The sequence below is a fragment of the Haliotis asinina genome, chromosome 9 (assembly GCF_037392515.1).
Source record: "Haliotis asinina isolate JCU_RB_2024 chromosome 9, JCU_Hal_asi_v2, whole genome shotgun sequence".
Taxonomy (NCBI): Eukaryota; Metazoa; Mollusca; class Gastropoda; order Lepetellida; family Haliotidae; genus Haliotis; species Haliotis asinina.
The window spans coordinates 1993991-2020748 of NC_090288.1; the positions used below are offsets into that span (position 1 = coordinate 1993991).

Below are 26758 nucleotides of genomic sequence, written 5' to 3' on the forward strand. Positions count from 1 at the left end.
GTTGTATATCCATACTGTTGTACATCCATACTGTTGTACATCCATACTGTTGTATATCTATACTGTTGTATATCCATAATGTTGTATATCTTTACTGTTACATATCCATACTGTTGTATACCTATACTGTTGTATATCTTTACTGTTGTACATCCATACTGTTGTATATCTATACTGTTGTATATCTTTACTGTTGTATATCTATACTGTTGTATACCTATACTGTTGTATATCTTTACTGTTGTATATCCATACTGTTGTACATCCATACTGTTGTACATCCATACTGTTGTATATCTATACTGTTGTATATCCATAATGTTGTATATCTTTACTGTTACATATCCATACTGTTGTATACCTATACTGTTGTATATCTTTACTGTTGTACATCCATACTGTTGTATATCTATACTGTTGTATATCTTTACTGTTGTATATCTATACTGTTGTATACCTATACTGTTGTATATCTTTACTGTTGTATATCCATACTGTTGTACATCCATACTGTTGTACATCCATACTGTTGTATATCTATACTGTTGTATATCCATACTGTTGTATATCTTTACTGTTATATATCCATACTGTTGTATACCTATACTGTTGTATATCTATACTGTTGTATATCTTTACTGTTGTACATCCATACTGTTGTACACCTATACTGTTGTATATCTATACTGTTGTATATCTTTACTGTTGTATATCCATACTGTTGTATATCTACACTGTTGTACATCCATACTGTTGTATACCTATACTGTTGTATATCTATACTGTTGTATATCTTTACTGTTGTATATCCATACTGTTGTATATCTTTACTGTTGTACATCCATACTGTTGTATACCTATACTGTTGTATATCTATACTGTTGTATATCTTTACTGTTGTATATCCATACTGTTGTATATCTTTACTGTTGTACATCCATACTGTTGTATACCTATACTGTTGTATATCTTTACTGTTGTATATCCATGCTGTTGTATATCTTTGCTGTTGTACATCCATACTGTTGTATATCTATACTGAAGTGTATCTATACTGTTGCATATCTATACTGTTGTGTATCTATACTTTTGAATGTCCACACTGAGTGATTATGAGAGGAACAGAGTGGTTGGGAGGGATGGTGTGTGTGTGTGTGTGTGTGTGTGTGTGTGTGTGTGTGTGTGTGTGTGTGTGTGTGTGCGCGCGTGTGTTTGTTACTTTAGATTATCTGTCTCAGATGTTGAGTGTGTATATTATGAAGCTACATAGGGATCGAGGCAGCGTCGTTAATGGTTATAGGGTTCGCTCGCTACAACAAACAAACAAAGATGTTCCCCGCTCTGTTTGCTGGAATATTGCTGAAAGCAGCGCTAATTCAAACACACTCACTCACTCACATAAAGACTTTGACCAATTTGACCGACGGAGCACAAGGCCACACTGCGGGTCACAAAATCGGAATACTGAGCCCCGGTTTGGCGATTTAATAAAATCAAACAAATGCATCCCGACAGAGATAAATGGACAAGAGCGTTTGGTACTCGTGAGACCTTTGAAATAGAATATATTGATTGATGTGTGCATAATTGTCCTGTTTTCGATGATGCCGTATTTATATGATTCACCTTTACATGTTATATAGTATGGATAGTAAACCGGGACTTAGTTTATTGATTTTGTGATCCGCAGTCCGGGGGTCAGTCAGTCCACGTATATTCAGTTGCAGTTTGATCTGAAAACGATCATTAAAAACGCACGGTATTTAGGCAGTAACGCCAAGTGGAGGCAATCGGTCAAACAGACTCACAGACGTGTACAGGGACAAGGAATGTGAGAAGTAGCATATCCTACTTGGAATGTGATAGAAGCACTGACCACAGATCGGCTCGCACTTCTTGTCAAATGTGGCCTTCAGCTTATTTGTCATTTCCTTCAAAACTTCTATTGAACCAAGACCCGTATCTCCCTGGCATTGGTGGAGAATTTCCTCTAGGCATGCTGGGGCTTCCTTCAGAGTTCTGGCAACGATGGGTGTACAGACATGTCAGAGGAAGAATAAAGCCTTTAATGCATCATAAGTCATTCTGAAATTTCCTTTGTTGAACAGTAAACATGCAAAAAATGACTTTTATTTACCAACATTCCATAGCATCGGATGTGAGATTGAGAGTATACCTTATGAACAGCTCAGTACAGTGATGCAACTTTTGTTTTCGAATCCCCGTGGTAACCGACGGTGTATTTTTAAAGAGTGGTGATTCAGGATATTGTCTTAAATCATTATATAGTTTTCAATGCATGTCATGGAGACTTGGGAGATATTCTTTAAACCGTCAAGATCAGTTAGAATGACAAATTACCTGCAATATTTGGACAGTGCCTCTTTGTTGTTGTTGTTGTTTACGAAGCTGTTGAGATGCTTGGTGCACATTGTCATCCTCTGCTCAGCGTCGGCAGGACACTCTCCTGACACCACAGTAGACAGACCTGAACATATAACACATGACCGGTTAGTGCTGTTCGTGGTTGTCAGGACAGTAAATAATACATACACCAGTGCTTTAATTAAACACCATCCTGTTTTGAAAATAAGATGTGATGTTACAGAAAAGTCAGGGTATAGCCATCAATTTATTCAACCTAGAGTTGAAGAAGCTCTATTGTTACGAGTGTGCATTTTCTGTATATTTTCGTTAATAATTAAGTAATAATTATTATTGGGTCACAACATTTAGTGTTTTGAGTATTAAATCTGATGGGTCACATTTCGTTTTAATAGCTGGCTAACACTTTTAACATTCTGGTTTTCCGGTATTTATCTGCTCCTAGTTTTCAATGTTTACTTCCGGGAGACATATTCTAAGGCATTCTACAGTGTTGACGATGTTCGTTTGTGCCCGAACTTTCGGGAAATGACTCAGTAAATATATATAAAGGCTGGTTGCCGTGTTGAGGGCGACACTCACACTCATTCATAGTTATTGCGACGCTTGAAATCCCGTCAACGCCTGAACCTACATTATCTGCTGTCGCACCGATCGCTGTGTTGACATTCTGTCATAGCTGTTCTCTCTCACAACAAGACTGGTGAGTTTGCTATATTGTATTTTGTGACCCATTGACTTAGATTTTGTCTCTCTTGAATTGTATATGTAATCAGCATTGTTATATGGACTTGTGACTTTGTATACCTTGCTCTCGTTGTATAACAATAAAGAATTTAAACGTAAACAACTTGTCTTTGTTCTGTTTTGCTGGCTTACAAGGGGATTTCTTGAATTGTTGTCATGGTAAATTCTTAACCGTAACACTGTCTATTGACAGTTTTACTAATACCACAACCTTTTCTGTTCTTTATGAGGAATATAATGACGGAAATGTGATGGGACTGACTTTTTACCGAAAACAACAACTCCTCTCCTGCTGAACCTAAACAATGAAATTAAGTTTTGACCAATATAACATTTTCGTTATATATCAAGATGACATTTGCACATCAAGTAAGCTCTAATTATGCAGAACCAGGAAGAACCTGAATGTCCATTATTCAGATCTTATTCCAACAATTCTGATGACAAAAACTGAAAATGGTCACATTGGTGAGAGTTTGGAATAACTGTTGTGTTTTTGAGTTTATTGTAGTTTTAATGATGTTCTCGTTTTTGAAAAGGTTTTTGCTTGCTCTTACAAATTGTAATGCTTAATGTTTGGAAAGAGTCTAGAATTTCAGTTCAGACAAAATTCATAGGTAAACGCACGGGCAAAAGAAAAGTCACCAATGTTTTATCTTGTATCGTACCTTTGTATTTTTTTTCAATAAAAATGTTTTGAAACAACTAGTCCGAACGCAGCCAACATACCTTACACATTGAATTGCACGAGATTTATGTAGTTTGTGTAAAAATGTTGTTTTGCACGGAAATTTGCAATAAGCCCTCTTTAAAAAGCCATTTTGAATTGAGGTATAAAACGTGTACAGAAATGTATTCCATTATCACATCACTTAGTAGAAAAGTAACATGCCATGGCTAACAACACAGAGAACGAGCTATTGGTATGCTGGATTTGGGTGCGACGCAATTAGATGTTGCAAGGTTGATAAACTGTTCTAAACGAATAATCCTGAGACTGGTGAGCCGTTACAGACAGACGGGTAACACGTCTGACAGGTCTAGAAATGGACGCCCGAGAGTCACGACCCCCCCAGACTGCTTCACTCGAGGAACCGCTTCTTAACTGTGACGCCATCAGCCCGAACTGCTCTTGGCCATCCAGTCAGCAGAAGGACCGTTGCCAAACGTCTTCGCCACCATGGTATCAGTGCCTACCGGCCACTGAAGGCTACGGCGTTGACGCCTGAACATCGTCGCCAAAGACTGAGGTGGGCGAGAACTGCAGTGCGATGGCAGGCGAGAAACTGGTCCAGGGTGCTCTTTACTGACGAAAGCCGTTTCCAAGTGTTTAAACCTGACGGTAGACAACGGGTATACCAAAGACGGGGAGAACGTACACAACGTTGCTGCGTACAAGAGACCAACCACTATGGTAGGGGTAGCGTGATGGTCTGGGGAGGGATTTGTGGCCAAATGAAGACTGATCTTATTGTGATTCAAGGTAATCTAACAGCTGCACGGTACATCGATGAAGTTTTAAGACCAGTCGTCGTGCCATTCATCCAGAATCATCCAGTAACCGTGTTCCAGCAATACAGCGGCACACCTCGTAAAGCACGCATCAGTATGGACTTTCTGAATGCCCAGATTGTGACGCTGCTTCCCTGGCCAGCTCCCGCCATCTTCCGACTTGTCCCCGATTGAACACCCGTGGGGCCATCTTGGACGCCAAATCAACAATAGACAGTCACCCATAGAGACAAGAGAGGCGTTGGCACAGACCCTACAGGACGACTACAGGCCCGATACATGTGATCAGAAGACTGACATTATCCGCTAGACGTCGTGTTCATGCTTGCATACACGTCAGGGGTGACCACACACGATACTGACTGTATTAAACTGTATGTCTTCACTTTAGAGACACCCATGATGAAGCAGATGCTGCTCGAATACCGGACAGTCAACTGGCCTTGATTCAACTGTACACTGTGTGATCATTCATATCTGTAGTTCACATGTTCATCATTTCATTATTTCACCGAATATGATTGTTACATGTCCCAAATCTGTGTTTGTTGTTTTGTGACATGTGAAAATAAATCGATGTGACGTTTAGTTCGCCCGGGACTTTACAAACATATACAGGTAGGGCTCAGTTTATGCACGAATGTTTATACATAGGTTGATTGCAACACTAACAAGAAGACAAAGTCATCAATATCACCCCCAATGGCAAAATACTCTCCATGATTATGTCAAATGTTTTGATGTTTATATAGCAAAGTGGAAGGAGAGTACAGAAAGGTTTTCAAGTTCTGCTCCAAACAGGAGCAATACCATCATCCTCAGTTGACGCCAACCTGGGTGACTTGAGATTTCAGTTGAAAGAGGACAGATAATGTACTAAAGGCCACATGGGCCTGCAGATATTTTGAAAGTACCGGCCCGATGCAATAACAACCAGCTCTGGGCCTCCGGGTCCGCGAATGTTTTGTAGGCCGCCTGGCAAAGGAAATTGCACCGGACATGGAAGACCACTAACCCGTTAGATATAGAAAATTACGTTTACACTGGAAAAGCCTTTGTTAAGCTGAACATTGTATATGTTGTGTAAACTACTTTTATCGCAAGATACTCTATAACCCAGCCAATCGTTGCATTTACCAATGTAAGTCCAAAGACAAGACAAAACTGAGCAAGTTTCACTATATAAAATTTTTTGAACTGGTGTGACCTCGGCGTGCAGTGTATAAACCACCCAGACAATGAACTGTTCTGGTTAGCAGTGAGTGGAGGGAGCCTCTAGCACAAGGAAGCAACTGACATGAGCCATGTGACATGTCCGACGTCAACTCTACTGGATATTGACACTCTACCGCTGGCCTTCTAGTACACGCGGTGGATATATGGAAGGGCAGATGTCTCCAGACCTAATCACAGTGAAACTGTCAGCTGGGATCGATATAGTGGCGGTATAATATTGGCGCTATCATAACAAGTTTGGACTAGGGCATTATACAAGGAGTACCAAGAAAACCTCAACGCCAGAGTGTAACTCAATTGTCCGTCCAAACAGATTCTATTGTGAAGAAATCACAAAGTAGTGTTAAACATGAAATGCATGGCTTACTGGAAATCTGTGATGACACTAGACACAAACATCTTATCTGTTAATTTAGATAGATGTGTATCCATTCGAAAGATGTGGAAAACGGCTCACAAATTGATGACCAGAGAAATGAGTTCAGTTTTCAAATAGTCAACTTTCCCTGTATGTTTATTGTGAAATATGATCAATTCCATATGATTACATAATTAAAAGGGGCGGTGGGATAGTCTAGTGGTTAAATCGTCCGCTCGTCACCCCGAACACCAGTGTTCGATTCCTTGCACATGTGCCTTGTGTGGAGCCCATTTCTGGGGTGTATCCTTTGCCGTGATGTTGCTGGACTACTGCTTAAAACGCCGTAAAACCAGACTCACTCACTCACTCACTCACTCTAAAGGAATCGGCATTATCACACTCAGACAGCCGTGAGACCTACACAATAATTTGCTAGGTGAGTTCGTCTCCAACACATATCTTCACAATCACTGACCACAGCATTTCTATTATTACAGGTAGGCTCAAATCTGCATTCGTTACTGATGAGATGAAACAGTCCAGTTAGTAACAAACGAGACAAAACTGTTTTTGTACATGCAGGAGACACATTTCAATTATCCCCAGTAATCTCTGTTAACGCGACCATGTGCTAGTCTGACAATCACTGACAAACACCATCAGACAGTGCTTCTGTCAGTGTGTTTTTAGAGTGCTGGTTGGATGTCAAAGCACAACACTCATTCACGATGGTCGTATATCAATGCCTCTTGCCATTAATGGGATTGTGAAGGCACTGTAAGTGATAGAGTGAGTGAGTGTGGTTTTACGCCGCTTTTAGTAATAGTTCACCAATATCAGAGCTGGGGACATTCATGACACCCATGTATGGAATCAGCCCGGGCCTTCAGCGTGAGGGGCGACCACTATAACCACTTGGCTACCCCACCAGCCCCGAAAACCTTGAAAAACAAAGATAAAGAGGCGTTCACATGGTTTATGTTTGCTTTCGGTGTGATGTTGATTCATCGTGGGTGCTGGATTAACACTGCAGGGGATACACACTAGCTTGTCCACTTGAAAACGTATTCTCATACGAAGGATAACGGTCCCCAAGAAAGTATTGCGTCATTATGAAATTTTGTGTTTTCCAAAATGTTAAAGTGCTGAAGACGAATGAATGAGTTTAGTTTTACTCAGCAATATTCCAGCTATATGGCGGCGGTCTGTAAATAAAAGAGTCTGGACCAGACAATCCAGTGATCAACAACACGAGCATCGATCTGCACAAATGGGAACCGATGAAATGTGTCAACCACGTCGGCGAGCCCTCAGTCGCCTTTTACGACAAGCATAGTCGCCTTTTACGACATGCCGAAGACGAGGATGGAGATGGAGTACATCGGACATACCGTGTTCTGACAGTGATCTCGTGCGAATATTACCTACATATTTCTGTTCTAGTTTGAAAACACACAATAAAACGACTTGATATGTTGAATACACAAAGCTGATTATGCGAATGTCACAGATGCAATTTGTATAAATGTTTTCTCCTTTCCATTTCGTTTACATAAGTTAAACAGAGTTCTATCATTTAGTCGTTTGCCATGTCAACATGACTTTGAATAGTTTTTGTCTTTTTAAAACTTGAATACATTTTTCAAGATAAAGTCGTCTTTTTAAGTCGATGGCAGCAGTGTAATAATGGTGTAAGACGTTCAACAAACAAAAAAGTTATTTCTTCTCGCACGCGTTTTTCATGTAGTTTAATCAAATGTGTTCCTGGGCTCTTCAACATTTTACTAAAGAACGAAAATATATTGCCCATTTTTTCGGCACTTGGAAAACATCTGAAAACAGGGTTCCTAAGGTTTAGCAGCGGAATGTATAGTCAGTTTCTGTTACATGAAAGGATCCTAAAGTAACTCGTCTTCCACTTCTCTTTGGCATCAGTTGCCTTGTCGGCGACCAAGGGCGCCCATTATTGACGTGCCTGTTCATGTGTTTCCTCCGAGTGCTACTTATGAAGTAGGAAACGTACCCATCATTCATTATTTGATAGTGATTCAGAAATACGGCTTATTATTGAATCCAAATCGGACAATGAAAGCCGCTTTAATATGAGATTTGTCATGATTACAGGAGAGGGTTAAGTCAGTTCTGTTGGTATCGAAACAGTTAACGAATGTTGCTATATCGTACACATGTTCAAACAAACTAAGACCTATCACCTCGGCCTCCTTCACTCACCTAGGCCCATACACTCTCACATAAATGAACGAGACAAAATCCTTTATCTTATTAATCTGAAATAGCTTTTAAAATCGAACTTCCTCTGCAAGATACAGAAATTTAAAACATCTCCACTCCACCTTAAAATCATTGAATGCATTTCTCACAAAGATGAGGAGAAACAGCACTGTATTCTTACAAAGCGGCGACTCTCTGCTTTCTTACTGCGTTTGACTGAAGATCAGTTGTTTGAAAAATCAACATGTGCGAAGAAAGAATTTCTCTTCCGCCTTTGTGACTGGATCAGTCAGTTTTGAAAGTCGTCTGCCACCCAGTTGTTTGAGGATATCTCTATCGTTATGTAAAGATCCAGCAGTTTTGGTCCCAGACAAACTGAGCGCCTCTCTTTCAACTCATTGATTTTTGTTCCATCCTTGAGTGGCTGAGTTGTTTAGCGTCCATGATACGTTTAGACGAGCAACTGCTAAGCTAATCCAATACTGTTTTGTCTAAAACTACAACAGATTAAAAACGAGTACCATCGAGTACAGCCCTTTGCCCTTGACAACAACGTGAAGATGTTGACGGTTTGCTTCTCACAGGAAGTTGAAATACACCGAACTAAGAGTTCCAGTTCACATAAACCTATAATTAAATCCTACCTCATACATTGCATAACTTTGTTGCTGGTGCGTGTATTGGGCACGTAGTGTGTTCATTACTTTAGCATTTAGCACTGTATCCATCTTCATATCAAGAGTAGCATTGCATATGAGTAGGTAGGGCACCAGTACTATAAACTAGCACTTATGTGAGTCAGTACCGAAAGACAGGCAGAGAGAGAGAGAGACGTTCTCTGTCATCAACCTAACATTTGTACGCCTCCTATGTTTGATACAATTTCCAAAGATAGTCGATTACCTTCGCTAGTGTAATTTACATATATTGTCAGAAGAAGCGAACATTCACTAGGACTAATATTTCACCTTCTCTTCAAATTAAAAAAAATGATTTTCTTCCACGACAAGAAAAAATGATATGCATATTTTTACTTGAACCAAATACCGGAAGTTAAAATGGCGACATATATTATCCAGAAGGTAAAAAACAGTAATTTTAGTAATAGGTCAGGAATAATTCTGCACGTAAGGATTGGTCTGGTTCTAACAGTGTTTATTTATGAAAGAAATGACCCGGTTACTATGTAATTGCAGTTCAATAAACAGAATGTAAGAAAAGATGATACTTCACAATCAGAGAATTGTTAAAGCTGGGACCTAATGAGGTGTCATAAGCAGGTCGTCCTTTTATATACAGTACTGTGTTCTCTATTTCATTAGCTTAAACCATGAATACAAAGAGGTGTAGTACTGATCTCTGCGTGACGCCTGCCTTTAACGAAATCGGTTTCGATTTAACTACTTGACAAACACTGGCTCGTTGTGACTACTTAAAAAGCAGAAAACCAAACAAGTATGTATCCCTTAGACATTCTCTAGGCCACAGTCTTTTAAAGGCCCCTGAGGCCTAACAAATACTACACACATGTTCTTTGTTATTATTAACATGGGACAATCAACAGAATATCTTTCATGATTACGTCTTATTGGAAAGCGGGAATATTAGAGACTAAGTGACCATGTTCCATCATCTTGATCCTTCCACGGGTTACATTGATAACGAGCATCGGGCATTATCCGATACCAGTGTAAAGGATTGTGTTGGTCAAAGATAACAGATCCCTGGCGTGATACATTTAGCTATCTTTATGACTGTTTTCGTTCCACTTTGGTCAGATCACTCGCGTGCCACATATACATTCGTGCCATACTCGCAAGTGCTCATCCGTTAATCAATTAACTATCCATGCTTGGGTCGAACTTACTCTGTTGAGATAACGCCACAAGAGTTCACAAAAACGATTTATCGTCAGTTTAATCAGTAAATGCAAGTATCTGTGGCAGCTTGAATAGGTAGAAAATGGAGTCGACCGACCGTCACAAGTCATTCAGTGACTCCATGTTCATTGTGTATTCGCTCAGGTCTTGTATTGTGTGTAGGTTGGTAGTGGAAAGTCATGCCAAGCGAGCTGACTACTCCCGATACTCGCGTTTTAATATTATCAAGAGACGCACAAATTTGATTATAGTTTCCATTTCAATAGGCTGTTGGACAGAGAACTGATCTTTATGAAAAAACTGAAAAACAGACAGATATTAATTTCAAGAAATGGTTGTACAATTTTTAAACACAACCTTTTATCTTCCACAAACACTTTATGCCTACCCTCTGAAAAAATGAATGCATAGGCCACATGTAAAGAAAAGTACTAAAGGTATTATAGTGTAGGTCAGCTTGAACATAGATGAAGGAAATCCAACACACTGGTTGGGCAATACCTTCCCATTCCTCAGGCAACGTGTTGGCAAGTGCTACAGGTGAATGAAGACGATGGTGATAATTACTGACGCGTCTATTAATTTCTTCCCATAGATGCTCAATCGAGTTCAGATCAGGCGATATGGAATGCAAGGGAAGGACATTGGTGTCTGCTTTGGCAAGACAGGCACCTGTTACACGAGCTGTGTGGAGTCGAGCGTTGGAACAACTCCCTCTGGTCGTTCAAAATGAGGTGGGAGGGGGCGAGGTCGTAGGATTTGGGTCGATGTAGCTATTTTCTGTTTGATTACCATGAACCACCATCAGCTCTGATCTGCTAGTGTAGGCATCATAATCATGAGTTTGGTATGGCCTTTCATAGTCGATGTCTCTTGTCATATGTCCGACACAATCACATGCATTGGTTGGAAATTTTTTTTGCATTTACTTTCAGTGTATCGTGTTTTTTCTATGACAAACGTTTACAAACACATTTTGGAATGTCTTTGCACAATACACAACGCCAACGACATGACTGACAGGATTAAAAAGTGGTAATTGCCTTAATGACATTGCTCTCAAAATATATGGAAATGAAATGCTTGAAACAGAGTACTTTCGCAAAGCGTTGTTTGCGCATAAATAGCTGGTAATCAACATGAATCATGCCATCCTCTTTTGTGAGTCATATTAAAAAATAGCATTAAGAAAGTTTCAAAAACATATAAATCTGCAGATCGGATGAACCGAAGAACCAAAGAATGTGTCCACGCCAAATGTCATGTGTTTACGGAACATCGAATAAGACATCAGTAGTCAAAAGGATTTTAAGAGAATGGTTAAAAGTAGACATGACAAAACAAATGTTCATACAAAAACACAATGTTCTCATGCGTTAATAACCTGAATACTTGAATTGTTCACGCAGTGTAAACGCTATAGGGTGTCTATATTTAGAAACATCTTTGTAGTGAATATGAAGGAGTGGGTTCATCGTTACTATGGATACTATTTGAGGTACCGTGCAGCTGGTATACCGACGCCGGTATCTACAGAGCTCCTACAGCGGTTAAAATGATAACATTTCTAAAGAATATTATTATTTTTAAGGACAAATTGTCCCTCTAACAGGCTGGAGTCCATTCAGTCCGTTTATGGAAGCATGCATGTTTACAGGATAGAATTAGTGTAATTGCATGCGCTTAGTGTTCAGTGTAGCCTTAGAGCAAATTCAATTGTCGTGATACGTCTGCAATACTGTTCCACACTGTTGAAGGTGCTGATCTGTGCCGCCATCTATAAGTCGAGACAGATCTGGTGATTTCGGATGATCTTAGTTTAATGATGGTAAATTCTGTTTTGTTTGATCGGACATGTCACCTACTCCACCGTTGTCAAAGTGACCTTGACGTTGGTAAATATACACGATGCTGTAAGTCAAAGGGTTGTCGGTTACTATATAGCCGGGTCCTTCCCTCAAACTGTGGGCACACACAATGCATCCATTTCTTCTCATCCACACATTACTGTCATTGATGATGTTAATTCATAGAGGATACTAAACGACCTTCCGTGTAATACCATTTTTATTAAACGAGTTAATGATTAGGTATCAGACGAGCGAAAGCGAGTTTAGTATTCTGTTTATTACTCGCCAATATAAATTTGACAGAAACTGCGGCGAAATCGCCTATAGTGTAGGGACACTCAGCTGTCAAGTCAAGCAAGGTCTAGTAAAATCGCGACATCAACATTAGCATTGTGACGTCATAACTTTGAACCATTTTGACGTCAAACATCAAGCGGTATTTCACTAGTGTAATATTGAAGTGAAAATATTACACTGCAGTATCTTCAACGGGCGAGTAATAAATGTTTTTAGAAAATACAAGTATCGCCCTTGATATTCGGGTTGGCGATATTACGAGCGCACAGTGTTGGGTGGTCAGTGTCTCTATAAGAGGAGAAGAAATAGATGACGTGAAAGTGTTGATTCAGAAACAAAATGCGACAAGAATATATTACTTAATGCACTTTGGGTAACTTTGATGTAAACAATAAACAGCGTGTATATTTTCTTGACGTATATAAAATGGGACGCGAGATGTGCGTTATACACACATACTTTGTTGTCCTGTCAAAGATCCAATTCCTTTCGGTTTAGCCGTGCTATATTATATAGTGTCGACATTAATATAAAACAGCATCGAATGTTATTGTTAGAACTTTAATTATTCAAAGAGCTATAATTGCAAGCGCGTCGCATATCACTTGAAGGATGAACATTCTCAAATACTATCACATGGAACAGCAACTTACTATGAGTGTTGAAATTCGCGAGGACCCATTGGAATCGATGTTACACCTTTGTGCTTTTATTAATGTGTTAAAGCCATTTGCATTTTATGTTATCACATGTCCTCTGCAAAGCTCAACACAATGCACAATTGCGTATTTAAACAGAGTACAGTGTCTGAATGCTTAAGGTATTTCTAAAAGTATTTCCGAGAGGTGTTTTGCTTCTGGTGTTTAGCCAAGGCATTGTAAGCTTGACGATAAAACACATGTATTCATTGTCATTGATGCTTAAACGTTATACCTTTAACATTCAGTTTCTGCCATAGTAGCATCATAACCTGCAATGCAGTATTCACACTGCACGTCCCCGACTCACAAGCAGAAGCAGGTAATCAGATAACTTCAGTATAGTTAGCACACAGTATATTCATATTAAAGATAACCAATTTACATCAAGAAAGCTTCATTGTCAGAACTTATTTCTGAAGACATTTCACGACATTTAAAAATACATAGATTCATTATCAACCGGCATCGGATCATCACAAAACATTGAGGTACGTCACTACTCCAACTGACCGAGAAATGAACATGTATCGGGCTCCACAAAATATTACCGGGAGAATGTGAGGATCTCTTTTAAAAATTCTATTGATGATGCTTAGTCTTGTACGTATCCCGTATCTGTATACTTCTCTGATACCTCTCAGTTCTGTATACGACAACTTGTGTCCATCACCCGTGAACACGGCGCCGTATCAACGTTTTTAAAAGAATTAAATTAATTCTAGTTTTTGAAACCGGAAGTTAATGGTGCTCAGACGAATGAGTGTTCAGTTTTCATCTCACTAACGGAAACGCTTCTCGCTGCCCATCTTGACCCATGGGCTTGCCGTAGTCTGTTCTTTCTGTTATCTTAAAACCAAATAGCAATGGCAGAGTCTTGTACCCGGAGTCGGTATATTTCCTGAAACGGTCAAAAAAGCATTCCCATTCACTCATTTGCCCACATGTCTGGAAACCTAAGAGATCGATGTCAAGAGTTCATATTTAGATTCACGTGTACAGAGAGAGAGAGAGAGAGAGAGAGAGAGAGAGAGAGAGAGAGAGAGAGAGAGAGAGAGAGAGAGAGAGAGAGAGAGAGAGAGAGAGAGAGAGAGAGAGAGAGAGAGAGAGAGAGAAAACACCCCTACATAGCAGGAGGGAATACTGGAACGTACCAAAAATCAACCATCGCTTTATGTCGAGCGACATCCGGCGACACCAAGCTTTGGTACATTTGTTCAAACTAAGCATGCGCTTGAGGCGAACATTTCCTACCGTGCATGACTCTCAGGTGTGGTAGGTCGATAGAGGATGTTTCCAAGTTAGATGTATCGGTTACAAAATGGATGTCTGATTCGTACAACAAACTTCGTACAACCTCTTCCATGTCAACTGTCTCAGAGCTGTATAGTACAATAATATTTGGGATTGTACTTTCTTACCATTCCTAGAAAATGTACCAAAATCTAAATGAAAGTGTAATCCTAAGTACAACATGTGTTTTGTTTGACTACCTTCCAAATGACTTTGTGTTTTGATAGTTCTCTCATTTGTCAGAGGGGTAGACTCACTCACTCACTCACTCACTCACTCACTCACTCACAATAAACCAGCACATCAGCGAAAGCTCTGGTCGCATTGTGTACAAGTAACCACAGCGTAGCATGCGCGGAGTCACCTCTGTTGATCTGATCAGGTTTTGTTTGTATAGTATTAAATACGTTTCAGGAATCTCTTCACTACCTATCGGCAGTTGTCCAGAATAAATCCTCTAAAGTTCACCGCTCCAATTACCAATCGATAAAAACCTATTGCCGTGCCCTGAAGAAATACTTTAACAATACTTGTAGTATTGCTTCGTATAACTTGATATAATACATTATCAATACAGGAATCTTGTGGGATAATGGTGCTCCAACTTTCCATATATCATTCCCTAGGGCATGGCGTGACGTTTCCAAGATAATTAAGTTGATTGAAGGTGTTGATCATCGCTGCACGGTGTAGTTAAGATCCCTGTTTTCAAAGTCACGCTGAATTGATTGGAGAAAAAGCGTGAAGTTTCCCATGTGTTTACAAACCTCTTTACTGTGAATCAGGTTTATTGTCATTGAAAGAACTTAATGCAACGTGAGGTAACTTCGAGCCAGGACCACAGTGCTACCCATTGTTTCACGTCGAGCCTCCCAGAAAGATGGTCTTGATATCATCGACTGACACATAGAAACTGGTGAATGCTACGCAGATGATGCAAAGTAAATTGTACGTCTTTTCCTTAGAACGTATTATGACATAAGAATGAACAACCATTTACCAAACCTCAGGAAATTGATTCTAAAATCAGTCACTACTGTATGAATCCGAAAGTGTCTCAAGCACGTGTTACAAACCTTATTCAATACTAAAGAATCCAGGCGTACCCTGTCCTCGGGAGGCAACTGTCAGAGACAAAAGCAAGGGCAGGTCACTTATTGACAGAACCATAATCAAACTGATGATGGACGAAATAAAGAATCTGACTTTCATGAGACCCACAACATATCCATATATATATATAAGCATATCAGTGATATCTTTTCAAATCTGTTAACCTGTTGGGACATTTTAAGAGATCCAGAAACACAGGCCATATGCTGTACAATACTTTGAACACACACTTTTGCATTTTATGTTCCTTGGTGTATAACACTGTTATACGCGTCACCACACAGCAAAAAGTGTCATTGTGTCTCTTGGTGTATAACACTGTTATACGCGTCACCACACAGCAAAAAGTGTCATTGTGTCTCTTGGTGTATAACACTGTTATACGCGTCACCACACAGCAAAAAGTGTCATTGTGTCTCTTGGTGTATAACACTGTTATACGCGTCACCACACAGCAAAAAGTGTCATTGTGTCTCTTGGTGTATAACACTGTTATACGCGTCACCACACGGTAAAAAGTGTCATTGTGTTTCTTGGTGTATAACACTGTCATACGCGTCACCACACGGTAAGTGCCACTGTGTTTCTTTTGCCAAAATGTAACTTTCAACATTTGTACGTGTTTTGCACGATTCTTCGAAACATTGTGATTTTTGTCCCATGCATGAACACTTTTCGAACAGAAGGTATAAAACCTGTTTGTCGCAATGACTGAACAATCACTTGACAAAAATCTCACGAGAAAAAGACCAGAATGACATCTGCGCAAAGAGAACGGGCCACAGGAATGGGTGTTTCCAACAGCCATATTGCAAGGTTATTGGGCTGCACAAGCCAAACCATAATTCGTTTGTTTAACTGTTTCAGTGTGACAACACTTCTGATAAAACAAGTGTACATGTACTGCAGTGTGCTTCAGAAGGCATTCTATCTCATGCATTTCTATGCACTTCTCTTTCATCAAAAGGTGTTTTGTTTTCCTATTGGAGGAAACACTACCTGTGTGCTTTCTGTTGCTTGTCTGTTTAGATGAAGGTACCGGAAAAGTATCATAAATGCAATCATATATGCAACAGACAGTACGCGAAAGCAAGGGCAACAGTTATGTGGTATTTAACATTTAAAAATGAAGAACATATCATTTGAATTAAATGATGTAAACGGAATTCAAACTGTTCTTTAGGAACAACATTTGCGATATTTTAGATTTCTGTTCAGTCTGAGTACGCTTTGTGCGGGAATGTATAATTCCTAGTAATGTCTTTCTGTCAAAGGAATTACTTTCTCGTTTGTTTGCTGGCTATTTAACACTGTACTAAGCAATCGTCCAGGCAAATGACGATGCTCTGCAAGTCAGGATTAATAAGATAGTCAAGAGCATTGATCTATGCTAATTGGATACGGTAACATGCCCCAGCCAAGTCAGCGAGTCTGACCCACTATTCACGCCAGTCGCTCCTTATGGTAGCTATTCAAAACATGAAATATCAATTTAAAAATGAATAACGGCCATACTGAGACATATTTGAGGTTTATGGTATACATTGGAATATATTGCAGGTATAGTTTTCATGAAGCTGGCCTTCCGTTGTGAATACCCATGGCACCAGAACTGCCAACATGTCAGAGGAAAGTTGTTTGTTGTTTACAAACAGCGACATTCCAGCTACACTGCGGCGGTCTGTACATAATCGACTCTGGACCAGACACTCCAGGGATCAACATCATGAGCATTGATTTATGCAGCTGGGATACGATGACATATGTCAACCAAGCCAGAAAGCCTTCCCATCCGATTCCTTACGTCGCCACTAATAATTAGAATCGTTGCAGGAGAACTGTACTGCGTTGAATGCACTGCATGCATACGATATAAGGGAGGTAGGAGTTGAAACAATGCAGTGGGGACTAAAGTAGCGCATGACCTATGCAATACGGTCGCTGTCCGCCCAAAGGTACCACTGTGATAATTTGGACAGTCGGTAGCAAATCTCCTGGTACCTGAATGTTTATTTGCCGTTATTTCGCTCCTCACATTAGTATTTAATCAACGAATCATGGACAGACCCGACGGAAATTCAGTCCTAAAGCCTGCCGGAAATAGTTAGTGCTCCAGTCGTGCTGGTGATGTGGAACTTCCGGGCCTCACGAACAGATGGACACCTTGAAGAAGATAATGGCAGACCTCTTTAGTTTGCGATTAGAGACCCTAAAGCGGATTTCATCTGCCTCGGAAAGTAAAAGCTTGAAAGGGAATTTGACTTTGAAAAGGTGCAATATTATTCTGATTGATGAGGCAGATCTTGTCTCCGTCGGAGCTGAGTAAATGCGGACTAATATGATTTATACGTATCCTTGATGTACATCAACATGGATGAATATGGAGGCCATTCAGTATTGCAAGTTTCTGAAAGACGTATGATCTACCTTACAGAATCCAATGTTATACTCCCATGTACAAGGAATTGGTTGAGTCACTGTTGTTTCAGGGATCTTGTAGAACAAACATGTATCACGAGTTAAACACTGACTTAGTAAAGTTTTACGGGATCAGAGTTTCATAGATCATTGTCGTGTTCACAACGTAAGTCCTTCAGAGTGAAGAAGAGAGTCTGGCGTTTCTAGAGCTCTCGTGGGATATGCATGTGAGACAGGACCAATATACCAGCAACTCCGCCCTTCAGGAGCACATGTCATTGTTTTTTGTCTTATCATTGATCCCTCTAATTCATGTTCCTGGTATTTTCTGGTAAGTCGGAAACGTAAAGTCAGTTCTGCTTTCGGCAGGATTGGATAACCTAACCTTTTCCCCAACCTCTTGTTTCATTACTGTATATCATGGCGACGCATATATAATGTAAACACATAACATATGACATGATGCTATAAACACTCGTCATACATGTTATAAACAGTTGATGTACATGTTATAAACACATGGTAAGCATGTTATAAAAACATGATAATATACATTCCATATCATATGTTGTTATAAAACACGATATACATGCTACAAGCACATGATATACATGTTATAAAGCATGCTATAGATGCTGCAACATACATGTTATATACACTTGATATATATGTTATAAACATGGGATATACGTGCTATAACGCAGTCAGAATCATGCATATGGTCTTTGGTTTTTGGTAAATGTTTCCTGTGATTATGCTGGCAGTGTTTGAAATTAAGGAACACTGTTCCCTGTGGCTAAGTATTCAACAGAAATGACGAATAACCTCCAGATTTATTTGGAAGTTATTAAACTCACACCGAACTCGCGTTTCTCTTTTATATGTTAACATTTTCGCCTAGAGTATGGTTAACTCAAATCAAAAGCCCATGCAGAGTTATCACTTAGTGTTGGAATATCTGACACCCAGAGAAAAGATGAAAATACCTTTCTGACTGATCATGATCAGGCTGACTGACGAGAACTACCCCAGAGCTGGTTGTTGAAGACACACGACCGAGGGCAATATGACCCCCAGACAAGCCAATACATCATACACCACATTTCCTTTGATTACATGTTTTCTGAAGCCATCAGTAGTGTTCAGTTCATTTGCCCAGGAGAAGTGGTCAGGAGATAGACGAGATGACCTTTGTGATGTTCTGTGTGCATGGTTGCCTATGAAACTTACCCTGAGTTGTGTCACTGGTGCTCCAGTTTCTAATACACCGCAAAGTCAATATTAATGCAATCACTGGCAGCATACGGCATTGTTGTAATTTGTAATACGATATAATGTTTAGGGATTCCTTTTCTTTTGGTCGTGGAGCGGTGGGATAGCCTATTGGTAAGGGTAAAAGACCCGGGTTCTATTGCCCACATGGGTACAATGTTTGAAGGCCATCTATGGTATCCCCCGAAGTGATGCTGCGTGTAAACCAGTACTCACTCACTCACTGCTTCGGTATCAACATTCCATAACTTTTGGTATATATAAGAAAGTACCAGGATTCTTCGTATTTTAGTCCATTCGAAATTACGCCATGGGCTTAAAAACGGGGATGTTTTCCCATTATTAAGACCGTGGACATAAATGATGATTTCAAGGTTACTGCTGAGAATGACGAGGAGGATCCGCTAGAGAAGGTACTTGAACGTGACACCGGCCAAACCGACATATTCGCTGAAAGTTTCAGAAGTTTTTAACTAGGCGTTCTTGAATGATTATAACTGGCCACGTGTTTTGTATTATTCTATTCTGTTTATAAATTGAAGTTCATTGCATTTTACTCTGTCTCAGAATCATTTTCTTCTGTTACAAGCATTTCCCGAATTCATGCCCTGGGCTTAATCATGGGGTTAGTATTTATTAACGAGAGGGGTCATTTTCCGTTATTAAGCCCAGGGCTTAAATACGGGAAATCATGGTACGAATATTTCAAAGAGCGACATGGGATTCTCGTTTAGTAGTTGTTCCATAAAGGTTACAGTAAGCAAATAAGCAACGCGCGTACAAACATAATGTAAGTGTTCTTCACAATTATGACTTGTACTATAATATGTTTCAGCATATTATTTCAGTTTTTCAGCTGATGCCATATCTTGTTTTAGGAAGGTTCAGGATTACCAGCCATGAGCCAGACAATCAGTTAGGCTCGAAGCTCTTTTCTTATTCATTAATTACTTTTGAGATGAGGTAGGGAGTACTTTTTCACTGCATTGAGTGAAAAATGACGGAAGGTAGTCTTTAGTTGACTATGTCGATAAGTGACCAAACTTTAAAGAATTTGTGAAATGGCACAATGGAAAGAAAAGTAGAAATAATTATTATAGAAGTGTCTTTTTTCCTATACTTAAACACAGCAAACATTTTCATTTCAAAATTATTTTACAAATATTTTATTTATTTTATTTTACAGGTAAACATTCGATGTGCGTCTCTGTCGCTTCAGTTGTTTAAGTCAAGGACAAGTTCTTACAAAGGATTAATTATTTTTTCCTGACAGATAGGATAAAAGAATTCAACTGAAACAGAGGACAAGTTCAAGTATGTCCATAACAAAATTCAAAGGTTAAACTTTCAGTTTATGGACAACAAAGGTCCCCATCGTAACCTCGTGTTATGTCAGCGGATCCTGATGGATGTACCGCTGAGAACATCTAACCCCAATACTTTCTCCTGTCAATATAAAATCACTTAATTTTACTACAAGGAACATATTCCTTTCATCGCCTTTTTTCATCACCGAACCGATTTATCAATGTTTGAAAAAATACGTTAGTGTAAATGCTCTTTTTATTTCTTTACTGAAAATGCTGATTGTTCCTAACAGCATGAGATAAGTTAATTAAGTGTGTGACAGGAGATTAGACACCACTGTTTGGCTGGAGGCTGTGTATACAGATGGGATGGTTTTGACAACCAAATGAACTGGGCCGTCGCTGACTCATGACAAATGACGGAGGAGATAATGTTGATCAGCGAGGACATACAGAGAACGGGTCATAGCATCTGTTGACACTTGATGTCTGCTCCAGCAGTTACCCATAACCAGTAATAATAATACTGATAAGAAGATCCGAAGTTCGGATTGCCATTTGTTACCTTCTGAGATTGTTTGTGCAAACTAACAAGAGGTTGAATACAGGGCGACGTAATCAGCAGTTGCAGGTAAACCAAACCAGGTGGGAGAAGATATTGCCAGACAATCCAGTGATTAACAGCATGAGCATAAATCAACGCAAATAGAATACGATGACTTGTGTAAAGGACATCAACGTTCCTAGCCATCCGGTTCCGTTAGTTCCCCCTTGCGATAGGACATGTCAAAACATTGATTACAGAACAGTCTCGTTTCCTGTTTACTTGGTTCTGTCCTATTGCGCTGCTTAATGTGATAACCACTCCAGTATTTTTAGACTATGTCATTTAACTGGATGCATAAGTATTAATCAGTGTGATTTGATAAGTCTACGCAGTTGTGCATTGCAATACTAAGCTCCTTCTAATCCTAGTAAATACGTCGTACGGCGTGCTATGTCGTACAGCGAGCTCTGATAAACAGAAATCTGGAAATCGTGAAAATATCAAAACGAGGCTCTGTCGCTAGAAAAGTTTAGCGGTCTCTGACGGAACTGATATTACATCAACCTCATTGTTCGTTACAGAACTACGCTCAATAAGCGCAAAACAACACATAACAGGTTCAACCAGTGAGCCAGATGCATTGTAAATCGTTTTACGACCTCATCAGACAGGGGCAATCTGTGATTCCATAGTTAAGGTATTCCATAATTACTGTCTCAACCTCGACATTAAGTAGAGAATGACGGTGCAATAAAAGTTTAAAATTGAACTTCATTTGTAAATACCATTTTCTTATGAAACAAGGAATTGGAATTCAGTTTAACCAGAGTTCTGTGTGGTGTCAATTTACACTTTCACACGAGAAAATTCGGATCATCTGAAAAGTAGGTCATTGTTTGAATAGGTTAATGAGACTTATGTTTCGGTATACTGGGTAAGTGAACATCATTTCGAATCCGGATCTTTATGGGTAGGAGATGAGAGGGACTAGGGGAGGAACAGGAGAGTAAGAGGGTGGTTGACGGGAAGAGAGAAACACTCACTCAGAAAGAGAAGGAGTAGAGACGGGTGAGGGAAAAGAAGATGGAAATGGAAGGAAAAGGATGATGAGGATTGAAACGTGGTGCACTTTAATGTCATGAACTGCTGTCGATGATGGAAGCTGATTCTATGACGTTCAAACATGCCACGGCTCATGACTGCATAACGGCGCGAGACTTCTGGGATGACCCCTGGGAGACACACGTTAGGTGACTGTGTATGAACTTTGCCATCCACAAAAGCAACAACTGAGTATGGAAAGGAATCGCTCCAGATGTGGCTTCATGGCTATTTTGGGTGGGATGTGTGTTCGTCAGAGAGCTCCTTTAGCTGTTGCTCAGGTGTAGGTTGCAGAGGTCAGATTCTTGGACCAGTGGTTAAGTCACCAAATCCGTCATGTGGCAATCGTGACTTGGGAACAGAGGTGCAGAGAAAAACGCAATAAATAAATATTTACATTCCACAAGCCAAACAAACCAATTTGATTGACTCTTGGCAAACCCGTTGTTGAGTTTGCGACATTGCTGTTTGACCAGTGCCTAGCATTTGGACTCGTAAGATACGTCAGTGTTAAGGACATTAAACATACTGTTTGCCGTCTTCTTATGACCTCTGTATCCACCTATCATAGTTTACACGGGCACTTCCCGTTGTTGTTAGTTTCAAATATTTAAGAAAGAATTTTAACAATGCACAGTTTCTTTTGGCGTCTAGTGTAGAATCAAAAGAAAACAACCCTACTTTGGTTTCTGCTTTGGAATTTGGCATTTATGTTGAATGAACCTACTAAATAAAATGTCACATACAGGTAGAAATTCAATAACTAATCCTTCCTTTTGTCCAGGGCAACACGACTGCTAGGTTGTGAATGACTCTCAAGACCTTCTGAATATCTCCTTCCATCTGTCCGCTAAGCCTTTTGTGTGTTTACTCCGCACTTGCAGCATGTTTACTCCGTACCAAGTAAACATAACGTCAGCCCCAGCTGGAGCCAGGAGGTTCTCTCACACACCATACATCACCGAGCCCCGACCGGGCTAGGAAGTTGAGGAGGCAATTGCATCTCGTATAACAGTTTATGTTCATCATGGGAAGACGTAAACAGATTCCTGATGATAAGTCTGGTTCTGAAGATATGTTTGGGGTAGGCTGCAAAGACGGACACAGGGACCTGATTTGGATTGTTATACCAAATAGAGATCCTACGTGGTTCAGTTTTAGGTATCTGTAGAGCAGTCATTTTACAACTGGTTTGGACGGCAGCAATAGAGACAGTTTACAATGTTTACTCAAGAACCAGTCTGATATGCCATATACTGTTATTGATGTACGCCAAAAGGATAATGACTTTATATTTCGACCACATCCTTCTTTAGCTCCTCTAAGCTTTTAGTGTGACTCGATGACTCTCTTCTAGAGCAAGGCAGCTTTCGTAGATGATAATTCAGTGTGTGGCAGATAAAGCATAATTCAGCTTTTGATCCACATAAACTATTTCAAATGAATTATTCAGCATGATAGTCATGTTTTTCATGATTGTATGTACACGGCGTAACCCTGCAATTCAGACTCTGCCGTTTCAACAGACTCTGTCCTGGCAACCCAGCTCTACTGTTTAGTGTGTTTAGACATGCCCTGTTGCTTGTAAACAGTTGTTCCTGGCCCCTAGGAAAAATGAATTTCGGAAACTTACTGGTTAACTGATTTTCCCGTAGTGTCAAGAGTTTACAAATATATGTTTTATTGTTGTTTTACAATATAACCACAACGTTGGGGGTCATGGGGTTCTTGTTATTACTAATAACTACCTGAAACAGTACCTTTTCCAGTACAATTTTCACAGAAAGTATCGCGAAAATCTTTGATTCCTACACTGATAATAGATTTTGATTATAGGAGTTACATTAAGTAGTAAAGTACTCAATACAAGATGCACGTCATGCAGGCTTAAAAATAAACTTTACTACATCAAGAGTTATCTCCCCTAGTGTAGCAGACGGCTTCCTTTTTTGACATGGCAGATTTGACAGTAGAAAAGGAAGGAAAACAGGTTCTAGAGGATTTTAAAAGGGGTTTGACTAGTGCAAAAGAGACAGATGGTAGACATGATATTCCTCTGTCTAAAGAATACAGAACTTTGAAGTATATTCTTTCAGGAGCAGGGAATGAGCAGATGACGGAACAGGGAGGCCAAGGCAGTTCAGTACTGTGGATCGCACCATGACTTGGTCAGATTGTAATTAGGTGAAAACATTGGGAATATCAGAAAGGAGATGAATACAGGAAGTTCTCAGGCATGTAATGAGACCCTGAGACAAGAATTTCAAAGCTTAATTGGGTGTAAAAGCACGGAATTCACTGAGCATTTACGAAAGATGCACAAAAAGACCAGCGCAGGGCCCACGAAAATGAAGAATGGGATAATGTTTTACTTTCTGATGAAGGTTCTGTCTGACCTTTTGCGAACTGTGTGAAACTTTAGACAAATGTGTGACACCAGTCTGCCGTCGCCCAAAACATAGTCCGAAATTTCAGAAATGACATATCATCACGTGAACTGACGCCGAGTTTATTCACCGGAAAGTGTAAGGAACAATATGTTGACATTTCGACATTGAGCACCCCCTTCCAACGACCCGAACACTGTCTGAATGAAGCCGCAGTCTAGATTCTAACAATATTGAGAATGTGTTGAGAGACCACAGAAGGAATAAAACAATAAATTACTAAATCAACAAAGACCCCTCACCCCCACCCCCCAATCACACCAATGACTACTAAGGACGACTATATTTTATTTGCCTTGGCATTATTCAGCCACGTTTTTAGTTTGCTTCCATTGTTGTATTATCATGGCCAGGGGATTATCTTGACGAACACGATACAAATATCATTCAGATGCCTCCCTGAAAGGCCAGTAAAAACTGTAGACCTTACCAACACCTAAGCTTAGGGATATGAACGTGCGACATGTTTTAATGGCAAAATCTCATTGCTCATAGCGTTTGGATCAACTCGGCTTATTCCGGTATATACATCGTAACTTGAGAACCAGTGGATTTGTGCTGTACACATCTAGATCCCGTGAAGTTGACGTAGGATTTTGAGAATCAAATTATCGATGATGAAATTATTCCTGATACTGTTTAAGGCACCATGTAATCACTTGTTGAACTAGACGACCCGGTTCCATTGAGGTAAAAAAATGTTTTATGCAACCTTCTCCTGAACTCATAAAGCTTTTTAGTGCCCAATCACATAAAAAGTAACAGCGAATGGATTAGTAGGTCTCAAAAATGATTTACACAGTATATAAATAAGTTATAATTTTCAATACCTCTAAATTATAAAGCTGTCAATCAATTGGGTAAAGTGTGTGCTCTGAAAGCCTTTCGTATGGGGTATATTATCAACATTAGAAAATGGTACTTGTTGTTTCCTTGCCTTGTAGTCGGCATTTAAGACATATAACAGACAGAGTTGATAGTCAGTACACTGTGTGTGGGCAGAATCCCCAACGGCATGGTATCTAGGTGGTGTCACTATAACAAGCTTAGTCTGGAAACCATACCTCGGTGGTGTCACAGCCTCAAAAACCAACTGCGTTTCCATAAAACTGCAACAGTGTTCCCCGCGAACGCCCATTTCTCGTCACCTCCGCGTCAAGGCGGTGAAACAGCTGAGGAGACAGCAAAGTCTCATGTAAACAAGAGGTAGGAGAAGATTAAGGTTGTTAGTGTTGAAACCACTCAATCAACATTCTTAATGAAACGGGAAGACAACTGTGGTGATATCTCCTCGTGATTACAGCTATAAACCTATGTGTGATCTGCTTGGCGACTCTGGATGTAAATGGAGCACAGCATAGATTCTGTTTCTATCTCAACTAGACATTTAATTAAAAGGGATTCGCCATAGGGTTATATGAGACCTGCGGTTTCAGCCCAGATTTAGGGAAGAGGTTACCTTCCAGATGCTTCTTATGGCTAAAAGTGGAAATAAATGAAATAATACGTATACCAAATTTGTTTTAACCGAGGCTCCAACTGGTGTCGGCATTTTCTCAGATAAGCCCTTCCGAAGAAAAAAAACGACGCGACCTTGGAATCATCTGCGCAGATGAGTGTGTAGACAGAGCGAAAACACTCAGACGCATACTTCAGTTTTCTAATCACGGACTGGGGGTTTACATTGATTAAATGGCTACTGGTGGTTAGTTTGGGCAAATGTCGGTAGACTGGTTTTAACAAAGTGTACATAACTAAACTATCAAACATGTAATGTGCTCCGAGCTATCGTGCATGTTCTTCACTTTTCCACATCGTCCTACTGCTCTGCACATCGTATTGTCCTGCATAGTTCTGCACATCGTATTGTCCTGCATAGTTCTGCACATCGTACTGTCCTGTATAGTTCTGCACATCGTACTGTCCTGTATAGTTCTGCACATCGTACTGTCCTGTATAGCTCTGCACATCGTATTGTCCTGTATAGTTCTGCACATCGTATTGTCCTGTATAGTTCTGCACATCGTATTGTCCTGTATAGTTCTGCACATCGTATTGTCCT

The 26758-nt window shown here is 39.9% G+C and overlaps 1 protein-coding gene across 1 annotated transcript in view; it reads right to left on the reverse strand.

The window, feature by feature from the left end:
* The window catches only part of LOC137296355 (uncharacterized), a 56405-nt gene that overhangs the window by 7136 nt on the left and 22511 nt on the right, over positions 1-26758 (reverse strand). The window contains exons 2-3 of the mRNA XM_067828137.1: positions 2362-2488; positions 1877-2019 (exon numbers count right to left, since the gene is read on the reverse strand). Coding sequence (XP_067684238.1) covers positions 1877-2019; positions 2362-2488 — 270 coding nt within the window. The remainder of the gene's footprint in view (positions 1-1876; positions 2020-2361; positions 2489-26758) is intronic.